General features: G+C 43.3%; 1 protein-coding gene across 2 annotated transcripts in view; it reads right to left on the reverse strand.

Annotated features, from left to right (window-relative positions):
* The window catches only part of LOC138738843 (mitogen-activated protein kinase kinase kinase 15-like), a 128,571-nt gene that overhangs the window by 69,217 nt on the left and 34,408 nt on the right, over positions 1-24,946 (reverse strand). For both annotated transcript variants that reach the window (XM_069889922.1, XM_069889923.1), the window contains exons 6-10: positions 20,544-20,714; positions 17,651-17,763; positions 15,444-15,603; positions 7,726-7,876; positions 308-415 (exon numbers count right to left, since the gene is read on the reverse strand). In XM_069889922.1, the coding sequence (XP_069746023.1) occupies positions 308-415; positions 7,726-7,876; positions 15,444-15,603; positions 17,651-17,763; positions 20,544-20,714 (703 nt within the window). The remainder of the gene's footprint in view (positions 1-307; positions 416-7,725; positions 7,877-15,443; positions 15,604-17,650; positions 17,764-20,543; positions 20,715-24,946) is intronic.

The following is a 24,946-nucleotide window of genomic DNA, read 5'->3' on the forward strand; positions in this document are numbered from 1 at the left end:
GATTTGCAGAACCCTCCAATTAAACAGAGAGCAATTAAAGTAATGTGAAAAACATAAACAATGCTGTGAACACGTCACTTCAGAGACATTAGATAAACAATCCAACTAGTATTGTGACAGTAGTGGCAAAATTAATATTAAAGTGAAACATGAAAGCTCACAGACTCTGATTGTAGTTAAAAAAAAAAATACAGAAATGTTAGAGGAACTCAGCAGGTCTTACAGCGTCTACAAGACGTTAAAATATAAACCAACATTTTGGGCCTGAACCCTTCTTCAAAATAGAAATAATATTTCCCAATCTTACCACTTCCTCAGAAGAGACATGCCATATGGAGACCAACTTCTCCTCTGCTTCACTATTTACAGATATGTAGGACGGCTGATAGACGTTGGTTGGCTCTAGAATAAGAACCTAAAACAAAGGAAAGGAAGTTGTTATCCTTTAACTGCATCAACTATATTTCTTCAGATCTAGACAACATCTATACCGTGCATTATTGATGACAGGACATTTGGGTGAAATTCTCTGCTATTTTAATAATAAGAATAACAGCCTAGAGACTTCAGTCTATTCCAGTAACAGAAATAATTTTCTGGTAATGAAAGGAATAATTTCAAATAAAATTATTTCAAGTTATGATTGTTATGGGCTTTTTCTGCTGCCTGCTAAGCTAAATGAGTTGTGGCTGTAGTAATAATTGATCCAAGTGCTAAATAAAAGGTTTGAACACTAAGTTTGCACAACTTGAACAAAAAAAATCATTTGTTTAATTGATGTTGCGTACCTTATTGGAGAGGGAAGGAGGCTATCAGCCCATCAGGTCTATTCCAGCTGGCAAGAGAATCATCATGGTGGTGTCATCCCACCTCTCATTTCCCAGCAACCCTTTCTTTTTCACTTGATCCATTTCCCTTGGACTCTTTTGGCAAGTGACAACTCGACAAGTAACTTGGAGCAGCCATTCTCAACAGAGACTTGTCGGGGGACACAGCACATTTAAGTAAAAGACTCGTTTTAATTTCACCTAACGTTAACAAATATATTTTTTTTTAAAGGTATTTGGTAAAAGTACGGAAGAAATTAAAACTTGACTGCTTCACATAGAAGCAGGCCCATAAACCAAGCAGAACCCTAGGCGGGGGGGCCATAGCTGAAAAAGGTTGAGTGTGGCCGATTTAGAGTATCCAATTAACCTCCCAAGTCACAGAGATGTGGGAGGCAACTGGAGCACCTGGGAAAGTCAACACGGAGAGAACATTTAAACTTGACTCAGACTGCACCCATGATCAAAGGGCATAATCAAATCTAGGTCATTGGAACCATGAGGAAGCAACACTACTTACTGATTGTGGTTCATTGTATGTCAATAGAAATGCTGAATGATTTAAATAGTATTTACTGGTTAAGATATGCTGGGTATCTGGCATGTTTTCTCTTTAATCTGGAAGATGGTCCTCGATTGCAATCTGCTTGGGTGAGATTTCTATAAAGGCACTCTGGCCATTTAATATATGATTGATTAGAGCCACGCTTCTGAGTACAATTTTGGTCCTTTTCTCCAGCTGCACACCTGCCAATGTCTTGAACTATAATATTGTCATGTATAACAAGGAGCAGTGAGGAAGGTTTGTGAGCAGTCCAGCAAAATATCCTATACGTAATTCAGAGAGTACAGAGGAGGGGGGGGGAAAGGAGAAGGGGGGGGAAGAGGGTTCATTCAGGAGTCTGATAATAGTGGGAAATAAATTGTCCGTGAATCTAGTGATTTGTGATCTCACACTCGTGAATCTTCTTCCCAACAGGACAAGAGTGAAGAATGTGGTCGGGATGGGATGAATCTTTTGATAGGTCAGATTTCAGATTTATTGTCAGAGTACATACGTGACAACCTTGAGATTTTTTTCCTCTGATGGCGAGGCTGAATGACCTCTTATTGGTGGTGCAAAAGACTATGCACAGTGTATACACGTAAACAAATAAGGAACTGTAAACAGATGACAAATGTAAATAAATTGACTGCAATACAGAGAGAAGAAAAAAAATGTACAAGTAATAATACTTAAGTGAGTCCACTGATTGAGTTTGTTGCTGAGATTTAATAGAGGTATACAACATTATGAGGAGTACAGATAGACTAAATGCAAGCAGAGTTTTTTCCACTGAGGTTAAGAAACAAGAACTAGAGGGGATGTGTTAAGGGTGAAAGAAGAAATGTATAAAGGGAACATTAGACCGAACTTCATGCAGAGAGTGGTGAGAGTGGGGAACGAGCTGTCAGCTGAATGTGGGCTCAATATTGACATTTAAGAAAAATTTGGATAGACACATAGATGAGAGGGCTAGGACTGGTTGCATGTCATTAAGACACAGCAGAAAACTAGCTTGTCACAGATGAACCAGAGGGCCTGTGGCTCTGTTGTTGTGTTCAATGGTTCAATTTATGATATGGCTCTAATCCTAGAGGAGTGCAGAGAATGACTTGCACAAGACATATATGTGCCTGGTCATCTCTGATGATTCATGAATGGTGTGTTGGGAGCAGTGGCATCACTGGGGTTGGTGTAACCCCACTGATGGTATCATCCAATGATGCCAGTGATTGGGAGAATCAGTAGAAGGGCTTGACCGAGGACCCAATAGTTCAAAAGTATCATCCATGGGATTATGACTGTTTGCAGAACCCCACCTAAAGCAAGCATTCAGAATGTTGTGAGAAGTTTTATGCAAGTTGCTGCTCTTGCAGCAGGATTAAGATCCATGTGGTGGCAAGAATTCTTCTTGAATCTGGTCATGAGAGGCTTACGAACAGTTTGGTTGGCTGTTGATTGCTGCAGTTCAAGTTCCACCTTCGGCGAATGCAGGTGAAGTGAAGAAGGAGCTTTATGATGGCATCTGTGAATCCCAGATGGCTACACCTTGACAGTCGCACAATTGTAGCTGGCAACTTCAGCCATGCAATCCTGTAAAATATTCTACCATGGTTTCAGCAGCGTGTCAACTTCGCCACCAGAGGAGTCAGCACCCTAGACCAAGTGTACACCAACATCCTTGGAGTGTATAAGGCTGTCTCTCGTCCCCCACCTTGGATATTCAGACCACATATCCATCCTACTAACCACAGCGTAAAGACAACTGGAAAAACGAATGAAGTCAATTTGTAGGAAGATCAGAACATGCCTGAAATGGTGGTGAGACCACAGGGAAGTTGCCACCAACAAGAGCTATATAAACATCAATGAGTACATGAGCACAAAGACTGGCGAGAATAGCAAATGTATCGAGGATGCCAAGGAAATCAAATACTACACAACCATGGCTAACCAGAAACCATGGTTAGACATAGAGCTTGAGATGCAGCCTTCAGGACAGGAAAGGCTGACACGAAGATCAGTCAGTGTTTTGCCTCCCATGCAATCCGGAAGGCAAAGCATGTGTATGCATAGAGGGCCCATAGTCAGCTGTGTCACACCAGTGATATGAGGTACATTTGGCAAGGGACCAAAACAATAACTAGCCACAAGATAACCTTAGAAGCAAATGTTAATGATCCCTCCTTTTCAGACAGACTGAACATCATCCCTGCATGGTTTGACAAGAAAAACAGGCTGATGCCAAAGAAATCTCCTTCTCCCCCTGAAGGATAGGCCCCTTGCATAGCTGTGGCTGAGTGGAGGAGAATCCTATCACAATCCATGGTGAATGCACACAAGGCAGTGGGACCAGACAACATACCCAGCAGGGTACTGAAGGACTGTGTACATTAACTGACAGAGGCCCTTACAGAGATCTTCAACACATCATTGCAGCAGTCCATTGTCCCCGTGGGTTCCAAAGCAGCAACCATCACCCCGATACCAAAAAGGGTGACAGTAACAATACTCAATGATAACAGCCCAGTGGCACTGACCTCCACCGTTATGAGATGCTTCAAGCATCTGGCAATGGATCACATCAAAGCGCATCTCCCAGGGACATTGGATCCATTTCAATTTGCCTACAGATGGAACCATCACTGATGATACTCTGGACTTGTCCTTCCACTCTGTCCTGGAGAATGATGACTCATATGCTGTTCATTGACTTCAGCTCGGCATTTAATGCAGAGGCAGGTGGAGAAGCTATCCTCGCTGGAACTCAACACCCCTCTCTACAACTGGATTCTGGACTTCCTAACAGAAAGACCGCAGTCTGATGAGATTGGCAGCAGGACGTGGAGTACCATCACACTGAGCACTGGTGCACCTCAGGGCTCACCTAGCTCCTGTTCACAGTACTGACCCACGACTGCATCGCTAGATCCAGCTCCAACAGGTCATCAAGTTTACAGATGACATGACAGTAATTGGCCTCATTAGCAATAACGATGAACCAAAATACAAAGAGATGGAAAATCTCGTAAAATGGTGCAAGAGTTCCAACCCGAGTCTCGTTGTGGGAAAGACGAAAGAGATGATTGTGGACTTCAGGAGGACCAAGAATAACTACTCTCCATTACATGTTAATAGCTTGGAAGTGGAGAGAGTGGAGAGCATCAAGTTCCTTGGAGTCCACTTAAGATCTGACCTATCCTGGATACATAACATTTCCTTACTTGTCAGGAAGGTGTCACAGTGGCTGCAATTTTCAGAAGGCTGAGGCAGGCAAGGATACCGGCTACCATTCTGTCAACTTTCTCCAAGAGCTCTATCGAGAATATCTTGGCTGATTGCATCACAGTGTGGAATGTTTGCTGTACAGCAGTGGTTTTCAGACTGCCCCCTTAAACTCACATTCCACCTCAAGTAATCCCTATGCCTTAGGTGCTCTGTGATTAGTAAGGGATTGCTAAAAGTGGTGAGTGAGTTAGAAGAAAAAGTTTGAAAACCACTGTTTTAATCGTACCTAATTGGCTCGTTGTATGCACAGTTTCATAACTCCAAAGGAAATGGACCAATGACCATTTCTCTCAAACAAAATATTTTAGTAACATTTGGGTCTAGATCAACCTTCCCTTCCCACTCACATACCACCTTAAGCAATTTCTTACAAATCACAGAACACCTATGGCATAGGGACTAATTAAGGTGGAATGTGAGAGATTAGAGGGGCAGTTTGAAAACCACTGTGGTAGAGCATCAGACTGGAGGACAATACACAGAACAATAAAAGTGGTAGAGAAGAAAACTGAGGCCTCTCTCCCCTGCAATTGAAGTGATTTACTGGGATCATTGTTTAAAGAGGGCTTGTAAAATAAGGGAGGACCCCTACCACCCCGCACACAGCATCTTCCAGCTACTTCCATCAGGAAAATGATACAGTGTATGACAGCCAGAGCCACCAGGAATAGCTTCTCTCCACAGGCAGTGAGACTGCTGAGCAACTGCTAAAACAACGCTCTGTGTCTCCAATATATATTATGAATATTTATTTTAACGTACAGCCATTCCCCAACATACATCCGAGTTCCGTTCTGTCTTGACTGGTCGGATCTCAAAATGGAGGCAAGTTGAACGTATGTTAGCATGGCATGTAGAAGTCATATACCTTTGATCCTACTCAATATATAAATGCATTTGTACTTGGCTGTGGGTCGTTACAGTCTTCATCTTGATGGGTTGAAGGGGCAGGGGGGTTGTGGGAGGAGTCACACGTTTGAAGAACATGCTGAAATTTGTTTGGATTGTTTGCTTTTTTTCTGCGTAGATTTGACAATAGCAATTTAAAGCTTCCTGAATTTGTCACTCAACCTTGGAAAATCTTTCGACATTCTGGTCCACCCTTTCGAAATCAGTAAGGGCTTTATTCACTTGTGAAAACACATTTGCCAACCCCTTTACAGTGAACTTCTTCTGTGGCTCCTCCTTTCCTTTCTCTTCCTCTTTCCTCTATTTCAATTAACTCTTCGTTGGTCAATTCCTTAGATTCAAAATCTAATAACTCGACCACATCTTCCACTTTGATTTTTAAATTTAAATATAAAAAAAATTAGATGTACAGGCCATTTCGGCCCACGAGTCTGTGTCACCCAATTTACCTACACCTCCGGTATGTTTTGAATGGTGAGAAGAAACCGGAGCTCCTGGAGAAAACCCACGTAGACATGGGGAGAATGTACAAACTCCTTACAGACAGCGCTGGATTCGAACCCCAGTCCAGTCCTGATAGCTGGTGCTGTGAAGGGGTTGTGCTAATTTTGTCAAGCACATCCTCTTTATCGAAGCCTTTAAATGTGAGAGCGAGAACTGTAAGAGATGCTGTGATGCCGAGATATCATCTAACCGTCACTATCGTACGCATGCAGCCGTTCGCACTGGTGGACGTACAAGCAAGTGTAATTTTTATATTACATATATTTTTTCCTTATTTTAAAAAAATTATGGTTTTTTTTGGTCGTATGTAAGTCATATAGGTCATAAGCAGGGGAGAGGCCCTGTTCGACTCCGAATCATGGGTCCTCTACCGGCATCACCTACGGCTCCTAGAACGCTTCCACCAGCGTTGTCTCCGCTCCATCCTCAACATTCATTGGAGCGCTTTCATCCCTAACGTCGAAGTACTCGAGATGGCAGAGGTCGACAGCATCGAGTCCACGCTGCTGAAGATCCAGCTGCGCTGGGTGGGTCACGTCTCCAGAATGGAGGACCATCGCCTTCCCAAGATCCTGTTATATGGCGAGCTCTCCACTGGCCACCGTGACAGAGGTGCACCAAAGAAAAGGTACAAGGACTGCCTAAAGAAATCTCTTGGTGCCTGCCACATTGACCACCGTCAGTGGGCTGATATCGCCTCAAACCGTGCATCTTGGCGCCTCACAGTTTGGCGGGCAGCAACCTCCTTTGAAGAAGACCGCAGAGCCCACCTCACTGACAAAAGGCAAAGGAGGAAAAACCCAACACCCAACCCCAACCAACCAATTTTCCCCTGCAACCGCTGCAACCGTGTCTGCCTGTCCCGCATCGGACTTGTCAGCCATCAACGAGCCTGCAGCTGACGTGGACATTTTACCCCCTCCATAAATCTTCGTCCGCGAAGTCAAGCCAAAGAAGAAATGTAGGTTTTGCACTGTGGACTGATACTGGTACAATTGAATGATCTTGTTGAGATAAAAGGTGATGAGGAAATCTAATCATAAAATAAAGTGGAAAAAGAATTGAAAAAGTATGTACAAGAGGACAGAAGAATTAGACAGAAGACCATCAACCACCCAAAGTTGGGATAATTTTGACTATCTGACTGTAGAAGCCAGGCAACGTTAGAACAGATTTAATCACCGTCTCCTCATCTCTGTTGCTCCCAGAACATGTTTTGCAGATGCAGTCCATATTGGCTTTGGATTGAGCAAAGTACAGAATGTTTCTGCATGAAAGGAAAAGCCCATCTCCAGATGCGAAGGCATGCGACCCTCTTATTTTCTTCTTGGGGGTTTGATACAAATGAATTAAGGGGGGAAAACTCAAAGTAAAACTAAAATCAGAGAGCATCAAAGAATCCAAGATTGTGGTGGGGCAGTCTAATTCACGGTGGTGGAAAGATACATGATGTTCATTGCTCTCTACTGTTTACTTGACTCACATGGATGCCAGAACATATGAATCCTGACCTGTCGTGTTCATTTGCCATTAATGGCCATTAGAGAGATATTGAAAGGATACTACTACCAATTTCATTACATCCCGGACAGAATCTCCACCTTGGGTGCAGGAGAGGAAAATATTAAAGCAAAATTAAAGAAAAACTCATACTGGGAAACGTAGTCCATTGCTATTCGTCTCAGTTGCTTCGACAATGATATCCATCCAGAAGTTCAGGCACTCCTGCTTGGGGGAATGATCATTACTGATCTTCTGGAACTGTTGCAGTAACATTAGGTTCTGAACTACTGATCTCAAGTACCTGAAAAACAAGAGAGGCATCAACATGTTCATACTCTGACTCTCTGCATGGGGCCATGCAGTGCTTTTTGCTGAACACTGATACACTTCAGATGCTTGCCATGTACCTGAGGTGCATCGATGTTTAGCAAACAAACTTTAGTGTGTTTCCCAATTTTGAAAATCTAGGTTGCAAATGACCTTGGAAAAACTCAGGAAACACGTGCAAAGAGAATAATTTTAGGTCTGTAACCAGTGCTGACAAAAGATCATCAAGTGGAAACATTATCTGATTCCCTCTCCACGCAAAAGATCCTCTGATCATTTCCTGACTTTGATGTTTCCAATGCCTGTTTTAACCAACTAAGTTTTAAAGCAGAAGCATTCATCTTGTTTCATTATTTGGTTTGATTCGTGTTTGTTGGTTATACTATCTAATAACCAAAGTCCTGCTTTCTATACACCGTTGCAACGAAACCATTAGAGCAAAGGTTAATTAACCTCTGATCCCATCCAACAAAGGGGTGGCACAAATGTGACAGCTAAGCATTAGAATAATTATTTATTACACCCTATTCAGGAATGCTATAAAACTTGATGATGCTATCTAATATTTTGTTGTTCCTCCAGTTACCCAATGATACAGACCAAATAACACTGAACCATAACCCTGATGGCTGCTTTGAAATATGCATGGGAGTAAACATTGAGTGTCGACGCTGCTTCCACAGGCTGGCCTATCCAACAGAGGATCAGGACCATAACTCAAAAACTTGGCCAATCATTTTCTCTTCATCCTCAATTATTTTTCTCCTTTATTAAAATTGCAACCAAACAAATGCTCATTGGGAGACTCATAATTTATGCTCAGGGTCTGTCAGTGTGGGTGAGTGGGATGAATCAGTTATTTGAAAGTGCAGTCCAGTGTCTTTGCCTTGGAACAGCTGGTCACATTCCACCCAGAGATGAAGGACAAAACCTCAGCCTCAAGAGAGTAGGTTACCAACAGATACCCCTTTTACACAGTGCTTGAAAGCCAGTTATCGACCTTTTGAGTGCTGTGTGAATGCATTGAATGCAGATTGGAGGGAGGTAGTATCAGAGGTGGAGTGTATTGATGCGGGACCAGTCTAAAAGGGCTAGCTGGCCTTTTTTGCTTTGGGAAGCCGGCTTGCTGTGTAAAAGGACTCACAGACCCTGCTCTCCTTCTGTTGTGTGTGAACAAGCAGGCCGACTTGTGTATATGGCAATAATGTGGCTTATCAGTGTAAAGAGGGTTAGAGATTAGCAGGAACTGCTTTTCCCAGAGAGCGGGTTAGAGATTAGCAGGAACTGCTTTTCCCAGAGAGCAGTGAATCTGTGAATTCTCTGCCCAAGGAAATAGTGAAGGCAACCTCATTGGATAGATTTAAAACACAGATTGAGAGATAGAAGAGGAATTCAGGATTATGGAGAAAATTCAGGTAGACAGAGCTGAGTGCACGTCCAGATCAGTGATGATTTTATTAAATGGCAGAGCAGGCCCAAGGGGTCAAATGGCTACTTGATGCTCCAATTTCTTATTGGCCAACATGAACTACCATAGTTGACAGCATATTAAGACTCACAGGCTTATGACCCCACCCCCACATTTGGGGGTGTGCATGCGTGCGTGTTTTCACTCACCTCAATGGAAACCCTCTAGTCTTGCATAGACAAGATTACGAAGCTGAATTTGTCAGTACACCGCTCACTGCAGCTCTTCACCATGTTGGGCTGAGACAGACACCCATGCTTCCTTGTGGTGCGCCATTGGCCTCCTTGCACACGAACAGCAACTGGTCCTCCTGCCCACCGCACACTAAGGCTCAGGCCACTCCCCCAGCCCCCAACCACCACTGTGCAAATGACGATTGATTGACAGGTGTGCCAAGACCTGCGCACATAATGGGGATGGAGGAAAGCCAGTCACCAGGGCAATGGGCAGGGCCCACCACCATGGGGAGCAGATCTTATAGAAATATATTGGATTTTGAAGGGTATGGATAGGATAGATGTAGGAAGGTTTTTTTCAGCTGGCCGGGGAAACTAAAACGAGAGGACAGAGTCTCAAGATTCGGGGGAGTAGATTTAGGACAGAGATGAGGTAAAATAGATTTTCCCAGAGAGTAGTGAATGTTTGGAATTCTCTATCCAGGGAAGTGGTTGAGCTGCCTCATTAAACGTATTTAAAATTCGGTTAGATAAATTTTTACATGATAGAGGAATTAGGGGATATGGGGAGAAGGGAGGTAGATGGAGTTAGGTCATATTTTAGATCAGCCATGATCTTATTGAATGGCAGAGCAGGCTCGATGGGCCATTTTTGGCCTACTCCTGTTCCTACTTCCTATGTTCCTATGTCCCACCAATTGACAGGCACACTGGGAGATCCGCGTGCCCTCGCGAGAGAGGAGGGTAGGCCGGCCACCAGAGCAACAGGCTGGGCCCACCGTCACAGGGAGCAGGCTGAGCTCTCAACTCGAAAGGCCGCTCGCTCACTGCCACCAGCCCCTGCGCCTCATTGAATTTGCTCGGGGACCTGTGCTCGAACAAAGGCTCAGTGTGGAGCCCGATCTCCGAGGCCCAGCGCTCCCCTCAAAGCAAGCGATCAATTATACCATCAGCATGTACCTCAAATACGGCCATTGAGCTGCTGACAGGGGCTGCCGTAATAGGACTTCTCACCAGAGGAAGTAAGTGGCAGCCCCGGAAAGCACGGGGCACCCGAGGGAAGGAGGCCCGCCAAGCTACAGGCCCGCTTCCTGGACAATCGCAGCACCTCCGCGGAATTCTTAAAGCTGGGTGAGTAGCTGGTGACCTGCTCAATTTCAACTTCGCATACAGGACCTGAGATGTATTTTTGAGAATTTTGAGCCAAAGTAGATCTTACATGCCGTCCAACAGGGTACTTCAAAAATAAAATGATCCTTCCTGAAAGGCCTCATCAACATTCTTTTACACTCTCTGATGAGAAAGTACCCCGGATAATTCTTTGCTGTTGCTTGCAATAAGAATGGCTCCTTTAGTTCATTCACCTACACCGTTCCAAGGCCTATTGCTGAAAGTCACAAGTAGTGTATAATCCACTGTCATATTTTCTTATTTTAATAAATTAATCTGAGCAACCAGTAGCATTGGCAAATAAATCAACACTGGACAACATGTTTTTTTCCCCCAAATGGTTTGCTTGGGGATTATAATAGACAACCTCAAGCTGAATACAAAGATAATTTCAGATTTGCTGTATCACATAGGAAGTTGGAAAAACATTAAATTAACTTTTATTAAATTTAGCATGTTTAATTGCATAATAATGCTGACACATCGTGGTCCTAGGAGGGGAGGAGCCCTTTGAAACTGACACTCAGGCGTTCAGAGGGGCGGGTGGCCTTCATCAACTGCGCTGTCTGGCCAGTAGAACTGTGGTTTGCACTCTCCGCAGACTTGGGGAGTTTTTGGTCATCAACCTGATCCCTTCAATGGAGTAAGGCAGGTTGCGGGCTTTGACGAAGTGGAAGAACGTGGTGACTCCGGGGTGACAGAGATTATCGTGAATGGCTTGTAAGCGATCAACTTGCGTGCTGGCACAGGTTCCGCAGGATATGGCATCTGGGGGCTCGATGAGTTTCCCGGGCCGGTACAAGATATCATAATTGTAGATGGAAAGTTTAATTTTCCACTGTCTTGTCGCTCTTGATTTTTACCTCACTTCTGGTTATTGAACATGAACCCAAGTGCACGCTGGTTGGTTAGCAAGGTAAATCGTTTTCCGGCCAGTTAGCGCCTCCAATGCCATACTGCCTCAACAATGGCTTAGGCCTCCTTTTCAACAGAGGAGTGTTGAATTTCGGGGCCTTGGAGGGTGCGGGAAAAGAAAGCGATAGATCTGCCCGCCTGGTTAAATGTGGCCGGCAGAGTGAAGTCTGACGCATCACTCTCTACCTGGAATGGGATGGATTCATCCACGGTGTGCATCATGGCCTTGGCAATGTCTGCTTTGATGTGGCTGAAAGCTGCACGGGCCTCTGGTGTTAGGTGGATTTAAAGAGGGGGCGGGCCTTGTCCTTGTAGTTGGGGACCCACTGAGCATAATAAGAGAAAAAGCCCAGGCACCTTTTCAAGGCCTTGAGGCTGTGGGGGAGGGGGAGTTCCCGAAGTGGACGCATGCAGTCAGAGTCAGGATAAATGACTCCGTTCTCAATGACACAGCCAAAGATGGCAAGGCAGGTTCTGTGAAATATGCATTTAGCCTTATTGTATGTGAGGTTAAGGAGCTTGGCAGTGTGAAGGAATTTTTGAATATCGGCGTCAGGGTCCTGCAGGTCATGACCGCAGATGGTGACGTTATCAAGAAATGGATATATAGCCTGTGGCTGATACTGATCTACTATGCAGTCCATTTCCCATTGGAAGACCGAGATCCAATTGGGACCTCAGGAAATGATAGAGGCGGCCATCTACCTCAAACCCAGTATGCTGGCGATCCTCCAGGTGGATGGTGAGCTGATGGTATGCCAATTTTAGGTCAATGGTACAGAAGACCGATTATTGTGCGATGTGGTTCACCATATCGGATGCATGGATGTGATAGTACAGATTCTATCACCAATGTGTATATGTACATATGGTAGTGTAGGATGACTGTGATTGACTGAGAGTGTAGCCACACCTACTGGCAGGTCTTAAAGGATTGCTCCTAGCCAGACCAGGTCATTCTGGACTGGTCGACCTACTTGTGATATGCTCCAGACTTTTAGTTAATAAAAGCCTTGGTTTGGATCAACAAGTCTTTGGTTCTTTCGACTCGTATTACAATGGAGAAAGAGGTAATGGTCTGACTAGTTAATGACCATCCTGCTTTTCTCTCCATTCACCACTTGTGCTCTCCAAGGACTAGTGTTAGCCTCAATGGTCCCCTCACTGAGTTGTCACTTTACTTCTGCCCTGATGAAGGCCTTGTCCCCAGCACTGTACCACCTACTTTTGGTGGGAACGGGTTTACAGTCGGAGTGAGGTTGTCGAACAGCGATGGAGGGGTGATTTTGAAGGTGGAGAGTCTGCAGGTCATCCACAATGGGTGATCAGATTGTTGGCTGTGTGCGGTGGGGGAGGGAGCTGAAAGGTAGGTTGAGCATGGTGGGTTATTTAAAAACTGCTGGTTTCAGACAATGAAGGGTGGTTGGGGCCCATCGTACTCCATCATCATGCTTTTAAGGTGACATTGGAAGTGCAGTCCCAGTAGCACGGCAATGCAGAGCTGTGGCATCACAGAAGTTTAAAGTTTTTATAGTCTGTTCCCCACACGGTTAGAGACACGACACAGTAGCTGTGAACATCTGCAGTTATGTGACCTTGAGGCCAAGGAGACATTTTGGCTTACTTGGGGGTAGTGCTGTAAAGTGTCAGAGTTGATGAAGCTGTCCGTGCTCCCACTATCGAACAGGCAACTCATCACTTGGTCGTTTACCTGAATGTCAGTCATTGATCTGGCGAGTTAATGGGGACTGCCCTGGTCAAGTGTGGTGGTAACCAGTGTCAGATCGCTGCTTGTTGCTGTGTCAGAGAATTCGAGTGTTAAGTTGGGAGAAGGCAGCATCCAAGATGGCGGCCACCATGGTGCTGCTGGATCTCGAAGATGGCGGCTCGGAAACGGCACTGTCAGATCTCAGATATGGCAACCAAGATGGAGGCCCCCATGACACGCATGTGGCGCCACGAGCTCTCAGGGATGGCAGCGTCCAAGGTGCCTGAACGCAGTGCTGCTAGGAAGGGGCAGTTTTGATCTGCACACCTTAGCAAAGTGCCCTTTCTTCCTACAGCTGAAGTAGACCACGTCTTTTGCTGGACAGTGTTCCCTTGGGTGCTTGACCAGAAGTAGCACTTTGGGTGCTCACGGAGTACAGTGGGCCGTGATCGGGTCGCTGGCGGGACATAATGATGGCAGAGTTAGGCACTCATGGCATACGGCTGCTGTGCTCGGATCACTGGAGGAACATGACAGTGGTGGCACAGCCACGAGGCAGCCATGTTCTCAGTTGAGTGGATCTCCATTTTCTGAAGAGCCACCTCCAGTGTGCCTGTCAATTTGTCTGCCCTCTGCAGACTGAACTCAACTTGCTCTGGTAGCCTCTGGTAGATGTAATTAGACCTGATGCCTGTGACATAGGCATCTCTAATCAGGTCCTCTGTGTTCTCCATGGCTGTCATGACCTTGCATTCACAGGCCTGTCCAAGGGTTCACAGGACCGGAGGTATTCAGGGTTCAATTCCCCGGGTCACTGCTTTCGGGTCACTAGGTGTCTGGTGTAGACCTCGTTGACTTTTCTCAGGTACTGACCTTTCATTGTGGCCATCACCTCTGGATACGATTCCGATCAAACAATGACTGATGATGCCTGTAGGAACGCTTTGAAACACCGCAGCCAGAGTTCAAAGTTGGTCGATGCCTCAGGCAATTAAGGGGTAGATTTCCAGTTTCTTTGGTTTTAGGGTCTGCTCCACTGTCAAGACTTTTGCGAATAAAATTAATGTACCATTATCGACTCAAAAGACTGAAGTTGAGAAAAACTGATAGGCTTTTATTCACAATAGAATGAAGGCACATCCGTGCTGCTCGATTGTCCCGAACTGAGGAGGGTGCTGAGGAACAAGTAGTCAGCCAATGGTTGTGCCCAGACATTTAAATATATATATATATAGTGGTTTACCACACCAGTGCTCTTATCGGTGCAACTTGCATTAAGATGTGTTGAACAAACTCAACTTGAAAACCGATTTGAATAAATAGGCCAAATCTCAGTCAGCACAAACTTCCTTCACAACATTAACTAACCTGCTGTTGTTCTGCTTTCTTCAATGCTTTGTTGTGGTTTAAAACATTATACAAGGATAAGTTAATAGCCTGTTTTTAAACACTCCTGATTTTGAATAAAGTGAATGGAAACAGATCTCTTACCCATTTTGCACCAGCTTGCAGTTCTATCCACCAGTTAGCAACATAAATCATCACATGCATGTTAGTCTTGCTCATTCAGTCGTTTTATACCTCATCCCTCCTTAACGTCCTGTTAATTACAGCATTAAGGAGAGCAGAGCAGCGAAAAGTAATTAATTTTGCACTTTCCCTCATGTTAAAATAGTTGCACTGAACCCTGAAGGTGGGTCACTCAGACACACAAAAGCCGCTTTCGGGTGGAATAGCTGGAAGAATGCGGCTGCAGGTGTGTGCGAAGCGACATTCAGGTGGTAGTGCTGAAGGTGCTGTTCTGGCACCTGAAAAGTCCACAGCGGGGAGAGGTGCCCCGGACCAAATGCTGGCTCCTGTTGACTGTGGCCGTAGTCCCACCCACTTTCAGGTGCCTAGGGGGAGTGCTCGGAAGCAGAGAATACACCTACCCGAGGAGGGTTGAGTAAGTACTCCTCGGTCAGGGTTCTCCGCTTTCAGGTGGCCTCCCAACAGCCACAATCTGGTATTTTAGGCGGCTTTGGGGTATTCTGGCCATCTGAAGGTGGCTTAAGATGCAGTTTGATTAGCTATTGTGAAACAAATTCTGGTAGCGTTCTCTTACCAGAAAGGAGGCTTGAGTTTGAAGAGTTTCTCTGCTGCTAGCACAGCATTGTTGGTATTTTTGGCCAACATGCTGACTGTGAAGAAATGGCCCACATCATAATAATTGTTCATTTTGTCCAGACTCCCTTTTCTTCCCAGCAAACTGTTCAATCTCACACCTGTCCATCAGACAAATTTATAAATGTAAGCAACAGGTGATTGAATGCTAAGAGGCCTCTTGTTAGCATAAAACACTGACAATTCTCCATCTCCCACTGATGTTGTTTGACCCACTGAGTTCCTCCAGCAGATTGTTTGTTGCTCCAGATTCTAGCACCTTGCAGTCTCCTGCGTGACGAGCCTGGCGACGCTGGTGTGGGAGAAGACGCGCATATTTCCTCACTTGAATTAGGATAGTTTTACAAAGTCAGTGCTGGATAATTTTGCCGTGCCTTGACATGTCTGCTATAGGAAATCCAGTCTCAGATCACAATTGGCTGTGAGAATGAGAGTTTAGTCCCCATTGTCTGCCTTCACGAAGAGGTAACTCTGAAATACTGCTATGAACCTTTTTATTAGAGGAGCTCAGGAGAAGCTTAGGACTGGAACTTTGTCTTGCAAATGTTGAGTAGACAGCTAAGCTTGTGTGCTCCAGTGAAATCTCACTTTTTTAAAATTTAATGATACAACACAGAAGAAGCCAATTCCAGTGATTGAAATCAATACTTGCCCAGTTACACCCAATCAACCTCTCAGCCTCATGTTTTGTTTTTTTTTAAATTTTTTATTTTTCACACCATAAATCACAATAGCCATGATATACACTTTTTCTTTTCCACACATTTACAGTGACTTTTTCTCCCCCCCCCCTCCTCCCAAGCCACCCCCCCACCCCCCGCCCTCTCATCCATTTTAGGTATACAATCTAGGTTGCATTAATTCAGTCAGACAATGTTGTCATTCAACAAAAATACACCAGAAATTCTACTGAGTCCATTCTTTTCTTTTCTTCTCCTTCCATCAACTTAGGTAATGTTTGTTCCCGGTAGGTTTTCGCTATTGTATTTAATGTAAGGCTCCCATACTTGTTCGAATATTTCAATATTGTTTCTTAAACTATATGTTATTTTTTCTAATGGAATACATTTATTCATTTCTATATACCATTGTTGTATTTTCAAATTATCTTCCAATTTCCAGGTTGACATAATACATTTTTTTGCTACGGCTAGGGCTATCTTGACAAATCTTTTTTGTGCATCTTCCAAGTCAATTCCAAATTCTTTATTTTTTATGTTACTTAGGAGAAAGATCTCTGGATTCTTTGGTATATTGTTTTCTGTTATTTTATTTAATATCTGATTGAGATCATCCCAAAATTTTTCTACTCTCTCACATGTCCAGATTGCATGAATTGTTGTTCCCCTTTCTTTTTTTACATCGAAAACATCTATCAGATACTGTTGGGTCCCATTTATTTAACTTTTGCGGTGTAATGTATAGTCTGTGTAACCAATTATATTGTATCATACGCAGCCTCGTATTTATTGTATTTCTCATCGTTCCAGAGCATAACTTCTCCCATGTTTCCTTTTTTATCTTTATATTTAAATCTTGTTCCCATTTTTGTTTAGTTTTACCATTTGTTTCCTCATTCTCCTTTTCTTGCAGTTTAATATACATATTTGTTATAAATCTTTTGATTAACATTGTATCTGTAATCACATATTCAAGGTTACTTCCCTCTGGTAAACTCAAATTGCTTCCTAATTTATCTTTCAAGTAGGATCTCAGTTGGTAATATGCCAGCGCTGTATCTCCAGCCTCATGTTTTTGAGAGCAATAATGTTAACTAGGAACTAGACACAAGCATCAAATGCTTTACTGCGGCTCGACGACCAACCTTCAATGCGGAGACCAGTTGCCATAGATTGGCAGCTTCCTATTACTTCTAATGACTAATTCCATTCCTGCACGTTTGTTGGAGCAAAAGAGATTGTGAGAAATGTTGGGATCTCACCGATTTGCTTGAAAATATGGGCTCCAGATGGAATACAATTATCCTTCCCAATGACCCCCCCAAAAAAACCCAACTCTGGAATAGTTGCTTCAAGCGTTTTGAGTTTCTGTGAATGCCTTGCCCCATTTTGTAGATAAGAAAGTTTGGATTCAACAGCTGTATAGTAAATAAAACCAACCAGTACCCTTGCACAGTGAAGCACTCACCAATTTTTCTCAGCTCCATTGAGCTTTCAAACTGCTGATCGGCAGCAATTAGGAGGACGGCCAAATTAATGCCAGAATATAGAGTTGGTTGGAGCTCAAAGCCTTTGCGGTACCTAGTTAGGAACAAAAATAAACAGGGACATTCATTGATGAGTGGTTCAGTATTAAAAGAAGCAGTGCATGTCAATCCTTGATCTACTACTGGGTGCCCAACTCTTCACAGATTCCTTTAAAAACAAGTTTCTAGTGCAAAACTAAACTGAAGGAGGAAGGGAACAAAGATTTGTCAAAATTTAACCTTCAGGTAGTCACAAAATTCTAACACTTGCATAACCAATGACAAACAAAGTTGTAGTTCTCCCTCATCAGGGTATTGTGCATATCTGTCTATATCTATACAGGTATACTCCACTTTACTGATATTCGCTTTTATGAAGAAACCTGTGTTTGCTTTTATGAAAGCAGCGAGCCGTTATAGAGGCTGGGCACGCACCCTGAGCAGCTCCTTTCCCAGGAACTACAATGAGATGTTAATAGATAGATAAGCCTCTTCATCTCTCTCCTACATCCCGGTCTCCTGTACCACCCACCCAGTGGCATCACAAGGGTTGGTGTCAACCCCTCCCCCCTACGGACTGAGTGTACCAAGCATAGAAGGAACAGGTGAATGTTCCTTGTATGTCCAGGGTGGCGGTGGTGGAGGAGGTTGGGGGGCCAGGTGTGCTCTGACCGGAGCGCATTAGAAGGTCAAGTAAATCTACTTTATAGGCTGTGTAATTAATAAATTTTAGTTTTATTTTAGGTTTTATGTGTTAGTTGGTATGATTTGTTTGGTTATTTTTTGGGTCTGGGAACGCTCAAAAAAATTTCCAAAAGAAATCAATGGCAATTGCTTCATTGCTTTACACCGTTTCAGCTGACGAAAGGTTCCGTAGGAAGGCTCTGGTTTTGTAAAGCAGGGCATACCTGTATCTATATATTCTTGGCCAAATCTGATAAATTTGATTTGGCTTGTACTTCTATCACAGTGACATGTAGGGCATCCTTTCCCCCAATCAAACCAGTCGTCCAGTTAATGAAATAGAAGTGACTCATCTGTAAACTCAAGAGGCAGGTAGTGATCTCCACAAGTGTGTGGAAGATTAACCTTTGCGAGTTAAGAGACAAAACTTGCAAGGATTTACCTTCTGTAGAAATGTGAGCACAGAGAGGAAGGCCAGTCAGTCTTTCAAATATATGCTGGCTCTCTCCAAGAGCAATGCAACCAATCTTCACCTTTTCCTTGGAGACCTGTATTTTTTTCATAATTTCATGCTCTGATCTGGTTCCTTTTTGAAAGCTGTGATTGATAAATGCCCCACCATCCAGTGAAACACTACATTAGCTCTATCCCTTGTTCCCCATGTCATAATTCATTCTTTTATCTTTTTAATATCAGTGTCCTCTAGTTCTCCCAGAGATCTTCTCAAACAGTTATTCAAACTATTCTATTTATATGTATAGCCAATAACCCCACTGTTGCTCCTTTTAAACTCTTAACATAATTATGAACCTTCAGAGTTGGTTGGTTAGATCAATCCTTTTATGATCTGGAATACACTGACTGAAAGAATAATGGGAAAAGAGTCTATCATACATGATTAGAGTGGAAAGATACTGCAGGGTAATAAGGATGGAGCAGGAGGTAATTAGAGGGTTGGCACAAGCTCAGGAGGCTGAATGCCATTTGGATCGGAGGAGGCATTAACTTGCTTCTAGGCTCGGTTCTCCCAGTGTTCAGTCAGCAAACAACCAATTCCATTCAAATCATTCTTCAGGATATGATTGACAATCGGTCTTACTAGATCCCAGACCACCAGAGGAAATATCAAAAGCTAACCCCTTGGAAAAATTAAATCTGTTTCTGACTACAAAAGCTGTCTGCTGGGCTGAGCATTTCCAACACTTTCTTTCTTATTTCAGACTTCCAGCAACTGTGCTTTTCTTCAACTTCAGGTTTTTTTTGTTGTTACGATATATATTTTTCATTTATGACTACCAAGGCTGTAACTAAAAGTCTGTCCCTCCCTGCCTACATTAGACATACGGCAGGGTAACAGGCCCTTTTGGCCCTCGAGCCTGTGCCGCCCAATTAACCTACAATTCCTAATACATTTCCAACAATGGGAGGAAACCCAAGAACCACCCCCCCCGGAAAAATCCATGCAGACATGGGGAGAGCGTACAAACTCATTACAGATACCACGGGATTCGAACTCTGGACCCAATCACTAGCGCTGTAACAGCATTGCACTAACCACTACACCGTGCTGTCCTCAATACTCTTTCTACTTTACATGTATACATCAGGTGCAAAAGATAACACAAAATAAAAATTGGAATAACAATAATCGCTCTTTCCAAACTACATCATTGATCATCTTCCCTTTCCTCCTCAGTGATTCCATTAATATCCATCGATCACTAAAAAATCACCAACTTCCAAAGTAGAGAATTTCAAAGATTCACAGCTGTTTACGTGAAAAGACTTCAGCTTACCCCAGCATTGAATGCCTCACCTCTTGTTTATAAGACTGTGACCGCTAGCTTTCTGCTTCCTCTCCAGAAGAAACATCCTCCCAGTCTCCATCTTGCCAGAGCTCTTAAGAATATTATGTTTAGATGAGTCATCATGAAACAAAGCTGGTCTTCTCATTCTCATGGGTAATTGTAGAATCATTTCATAAGAAAGGCTAAGTTCTATTACTGCACCTATACCTTCATGTTGAATTAATCACTATAAAAAAACTTTTACCACAAAAGGATATGTTATCATTTCTCCACATTATATTAAAGAACAATTCCCACTGTGAAGTTTGCCCTTGTCCTCTTTGCACTTTTGAGGAATATTTACCATTGTATTGCATTGTCTCGATTGGCTACATCCTTGCAGTATGAGTCAAGAAAGAGATCTTTATAAATTCTTCCACACAGGCAATACATGTCAGGGGCAGGCCGGTCACATGACTCCAAGATTTCCAGCATTACTCCTAAAGCTTTTATTCTGTCACCATGTTGATTCCTCCTGCAGATGGCAAAAAAAAATCATGTCAAGAAAGAAAGAGCTGCATTTCTATAGTGCCTTTCTATTAGTACAGGGCAGCATGAATCTATGCAACCAATAAAATACTTTTGGAGTGTAATCACTATTCTATTTGTTGTCTTATTCAGGACAAGCTCATTGAACAGAAATGTGACAGTGAACAACTTGCTTTGGTGGTCTCAACTAGATTATTATTAGCTGACATCAGGAGACCTCCCTTGCTCTTCATAGAATAACACTAGGAGATCTTTTGCACCCATTCTAGAGGTCAGAGCTGTGCCTTGGTTTAAATGTTGTGTATAAAAAGCAGACGGCAGCGTTTCAAAACAAGGTCACTTCAAGACCACCAGATCTTGAAGAGGCAGTGGGAAACAGTGTGGTGTTGTGTGCAAGACAATGCCCGCAGTAATTCTGTGCCCATTTTTCAAGCAAAGGCCTCTTGGCCAGTTCTGGGGAAACAGGTATGGGCATCATTCTAGGAAATTGTGGCAGAGCGAGGAGAGAGAAAGAAGTCAGGTTTGCTCTAAATACAGCACGTTTCTGATGATCCAAAATGCTTGGAACCGGACCTATCTTGGTTAAGGGGATTTTTCAGATATTTGGGTAGTAGCATCAGCAGAACACTTGTATCTGAGGTTAAAGAAGAACAAATAACAATAGAAGATTTTCCAAGCATGAAATAATGTTTAATTCTTACCGAAAAAAGGTCCTTGCAAAATGCACCAACAAACACTAGGATTTCTGCGCGCCGGTTTTCTTTCCCCAAGATTTCCTCCAGTGTCATCTGTCTCATTAACAATGGTTTGTGTCTTTGATTCTACACACTAACATGACCTTTTGTTCTGTATGAATACATGCTGCTCTAGTCCATCAATGTCCATCACACATTTTCACCAGGTATAGGCACTTCAACGCGCTCACCTGGATGTAGAACAAGCTCAGCTATTTCACCATCGGTCCGTGAATGAACAACTGGAGCATCATTATCAATGTTAAAAACTTCTTCAATATCCTCTTTTTCCAGCTTATTGATGGACTCTGAAGGTATTTTTGTTCTTAGGAGGCCAGACATTTTTTTTCTCCCTGACACATGGAATCCTTCAAATTCACCATTGACTCCTTCAACGTCAAGAAACATAGTAGCAGGCCAGAGATTGTGTCTTTAGTCACTTTGCTTCACACATTAGCAGCATCATAAATGACATATTTTATGGTAAACTCCTTTTGGAAACCTTCCACACCCAAGCCTCTGTTTACTGCTGAGAGCATGTTGCTCCAGCAAGTGTTTTTATATTCACTCTTCAGTGATCTAAGGATGCCTTGGTCGCATGGCCGAATTAACTAAGTCACATTCGGGGGAAGGTACATGACATGAATATTATCTTTGTTGAGACTTTCAGCTGGAGGATGAGCAGAACAGTTGACATGGAATTTTTTTTTAAATCTTGCAGTCGGCATCCAGTCCAGGTTCCCTGCAATGAGCACGACCAGCTGGAACAAAATGTTTACTAAACCCATCGGAAAAAGATATCCCTGGTGGCCCATACCTTTCTGTTGGAATAATAATGGACTGGTAAAAAATACACTCCTTTAAATCAACGAGGACATATGCTTTTGCCCATCTTACAAGTATGCATGCCTGCTGCTTTAATGCATCCCAGCACAGTTATTCTATTCTTGGCATCCTTAATTCCTGTAGAGGCTGTCTCATCAGCTATTGCCAGTGTTCTGGGGCAAAACCATCAAGACAGTGATGTTCCATCAGCATTAAAGACATGCTCTGGCGCCAGGTTTTCAATCAGCGATGATCTTGGCAAACTTGCAAATGAATTTCTCTGTTGCTTCGCGATCAGATGTTTTTTCACCACTCGCCTTTAACATTTTAATGCCATGTCTTTTCTTAAATCTACACAACCAACCTGCTGAATATTCATCATGAAAGAGCTTTGCTTGTCTCATGATCAGCAAACCATTAAGTGGCATGTGTTCACTGTGATGCATTCTGATTCATTCCATCAATACACATCCAAGTTCTTCATTTTTACCTTTACACAGTGTTTTTCCATCTTTCATCAACTTCTGTTCTTCAGTTTAAGAAGAGAACTTCAACAGTTTATCCATCTGTATCCTCAGGTCATAGGTTGTGGTCGTTCCAACACCACACTCCTCTATTAGATGCTTCACACTTACACCACTGTCCAATTTCAACAGCAGCTTGACTTTCTGTTCTATCGACAGACAAACACTTCCTCCTTCTCTTCTCACTGACATCGACAGTGCTATCTGCAGACCTTTTTGCCATTGCAGCTACTGTATATCTTCCAATAGTCCAGTGCAAGAGAGCTCTGTTGATTCAAAATGGCGCTAACAGTGCAGCAGACCCACACCAGAGCTGTATCTTCCAACAGTACTTTATGCGAGAGCCCCATTGATTCCAAAGCAGAGACCCAAGAGCAGTCAGGTGAAATCTTGACCTTGCAGCTATATCTTGGACCAGCACACAAGAGCACCGTTGATTTAAAATGGCGCTAAACGCATACCAGACCCCACTTAAACACGGTGGGTAAGACATATTTTTCAACTTTTTTTTTTCAAATTGTGACATTATGTCACACCCGAAAAAAAAAAACTTTCAGATATTCGGAATTCCAGTTTTTGGATAATCAGAAGTATATTGTGCCACAATTACCAGATCAGGTGACAATTCACTGATGCTTGTGTTTCATTCAACCGAATCATTCACTCTAACACAGTATTCATTTCTATTTTTATGGCATCCACGGAGTCATTGCCATAGAGATGTATGACATGGAAGTAGGTTTACAGTGTCCAGACTGATCATCAGGTATCCAATTTTATACCAATTCTACCACTGTTTTCTCTCCACCTTATCATCAATTTCCACCCCACCCCCCACCAGAGATTCTTCCAATCATTGGGGCAATCCACAGCAGCCACTAAACCACCATCCTGCAAAACGAGAAGAAACTGCAATACCCGGGGGAAATCTACGTGGTCATAGGGAGAACATGCAAACTCCACGCAGAGAGCACCATGTGTCTGAAATGAACCTGGATTATTGGAGTTGTGAGGCAACAGCTCGACTGCCTGTGCCACTGTGCTGCTTGTTATCAACCAAAACAGGGAAGGCAAATATTCAAACTGCCAAATACCAGGAAAATGGGCAGCAGGGTTAGCAAAAAGCTGGTACAGTGCCAGCAACCCAGTTTCAAATCTGCTGCTGTCTGTCAGGAATGGAACATTTTCCCTGTCACCTTCTGCATTTCCTCCAGGTGCTCTGGTTTCTGTCCATGTTTGGTAGTTTAATTGGTCACATGGGTGTAACTGGGCAGCACGGGGTCATAGGCCAGAAGGGCCTGTTACTGTGCTGTAACTTTAAATTTTAAAAAAGTAACCAAAAACATTAAGTAAAGAGAAATACCATTCATTATACATACCCAAATTTCTGTGCACAAGATTCTTAGTGGAATACTTTTGTTAACTTATTAAACTGATGCTGTTATCAGAATTTATTGCACCAGTAGAAAGGCTAAACAACTCAACCAGTCCAGTTAAAACAGGACCACATCAGCCCATGAAGACATGTAACACAAGAACGAGGAGTGGGTCGGTGGCCCCTTGCAACCACTCTGCCATTCAATTAAAACATGGCTTATCTGATCTTGGCCCACTTTCACACTTGCTCCCTACAATCCTTCCCTCTGTTTATTTGGTCTTGAGAATATCCAGTGTCTCCACTTCCACAATTCTCTGGGGAAACGGTTTCCCAAGATTGATATTCTTCTGTGAAACAAAATCTGTGACCTCAAGAAATAGTTTTCCATTGGGCAGCTGGTCACATTTATTTACGTACATTACTCAAGAGCTTTTGGCTGTGCCTTTGTGAAAGCAAAAGGCAAAGCAAAAGTGTTTGCCCAATAAACAAATCTTAACAAAAAATTTTAAAGTGAACTGAACTATTCTGTCAGAAGAAATTCCGCATTTCCAATTTCAATTGATGACTCTATTCTGCAGACTTGCCCCCAATACCAGATTCCTCCACTTGCCCCCAATACCAGATTCCTCCACCCCCCCCCCCCCCCCCCCCACCGAGTAAATTACTGTCTCAGTATTAATCTGACAAACCCTTTCAGGACATTACACATCTCGACAAGGTCAACTCTCAACCTTCTCAACTCCATTGAGCTCGCTAA

This window comes from Narcine bancroftii, chromosome 7 (genome assembly GCF_036971445.1).
Source record: "Narcine bancroftii isolate sNarBan1 chromosome 7, sNarBan1.hap1, whole genome shotgun sequence".
NCBI classification, from domain to species: domain Eukaryota; kingdom Metazoa; phylum Chordata; class Chondrichthyes; order Torpediniformes; family Narcinidae; genus Narcine; species Narcine bancroftii.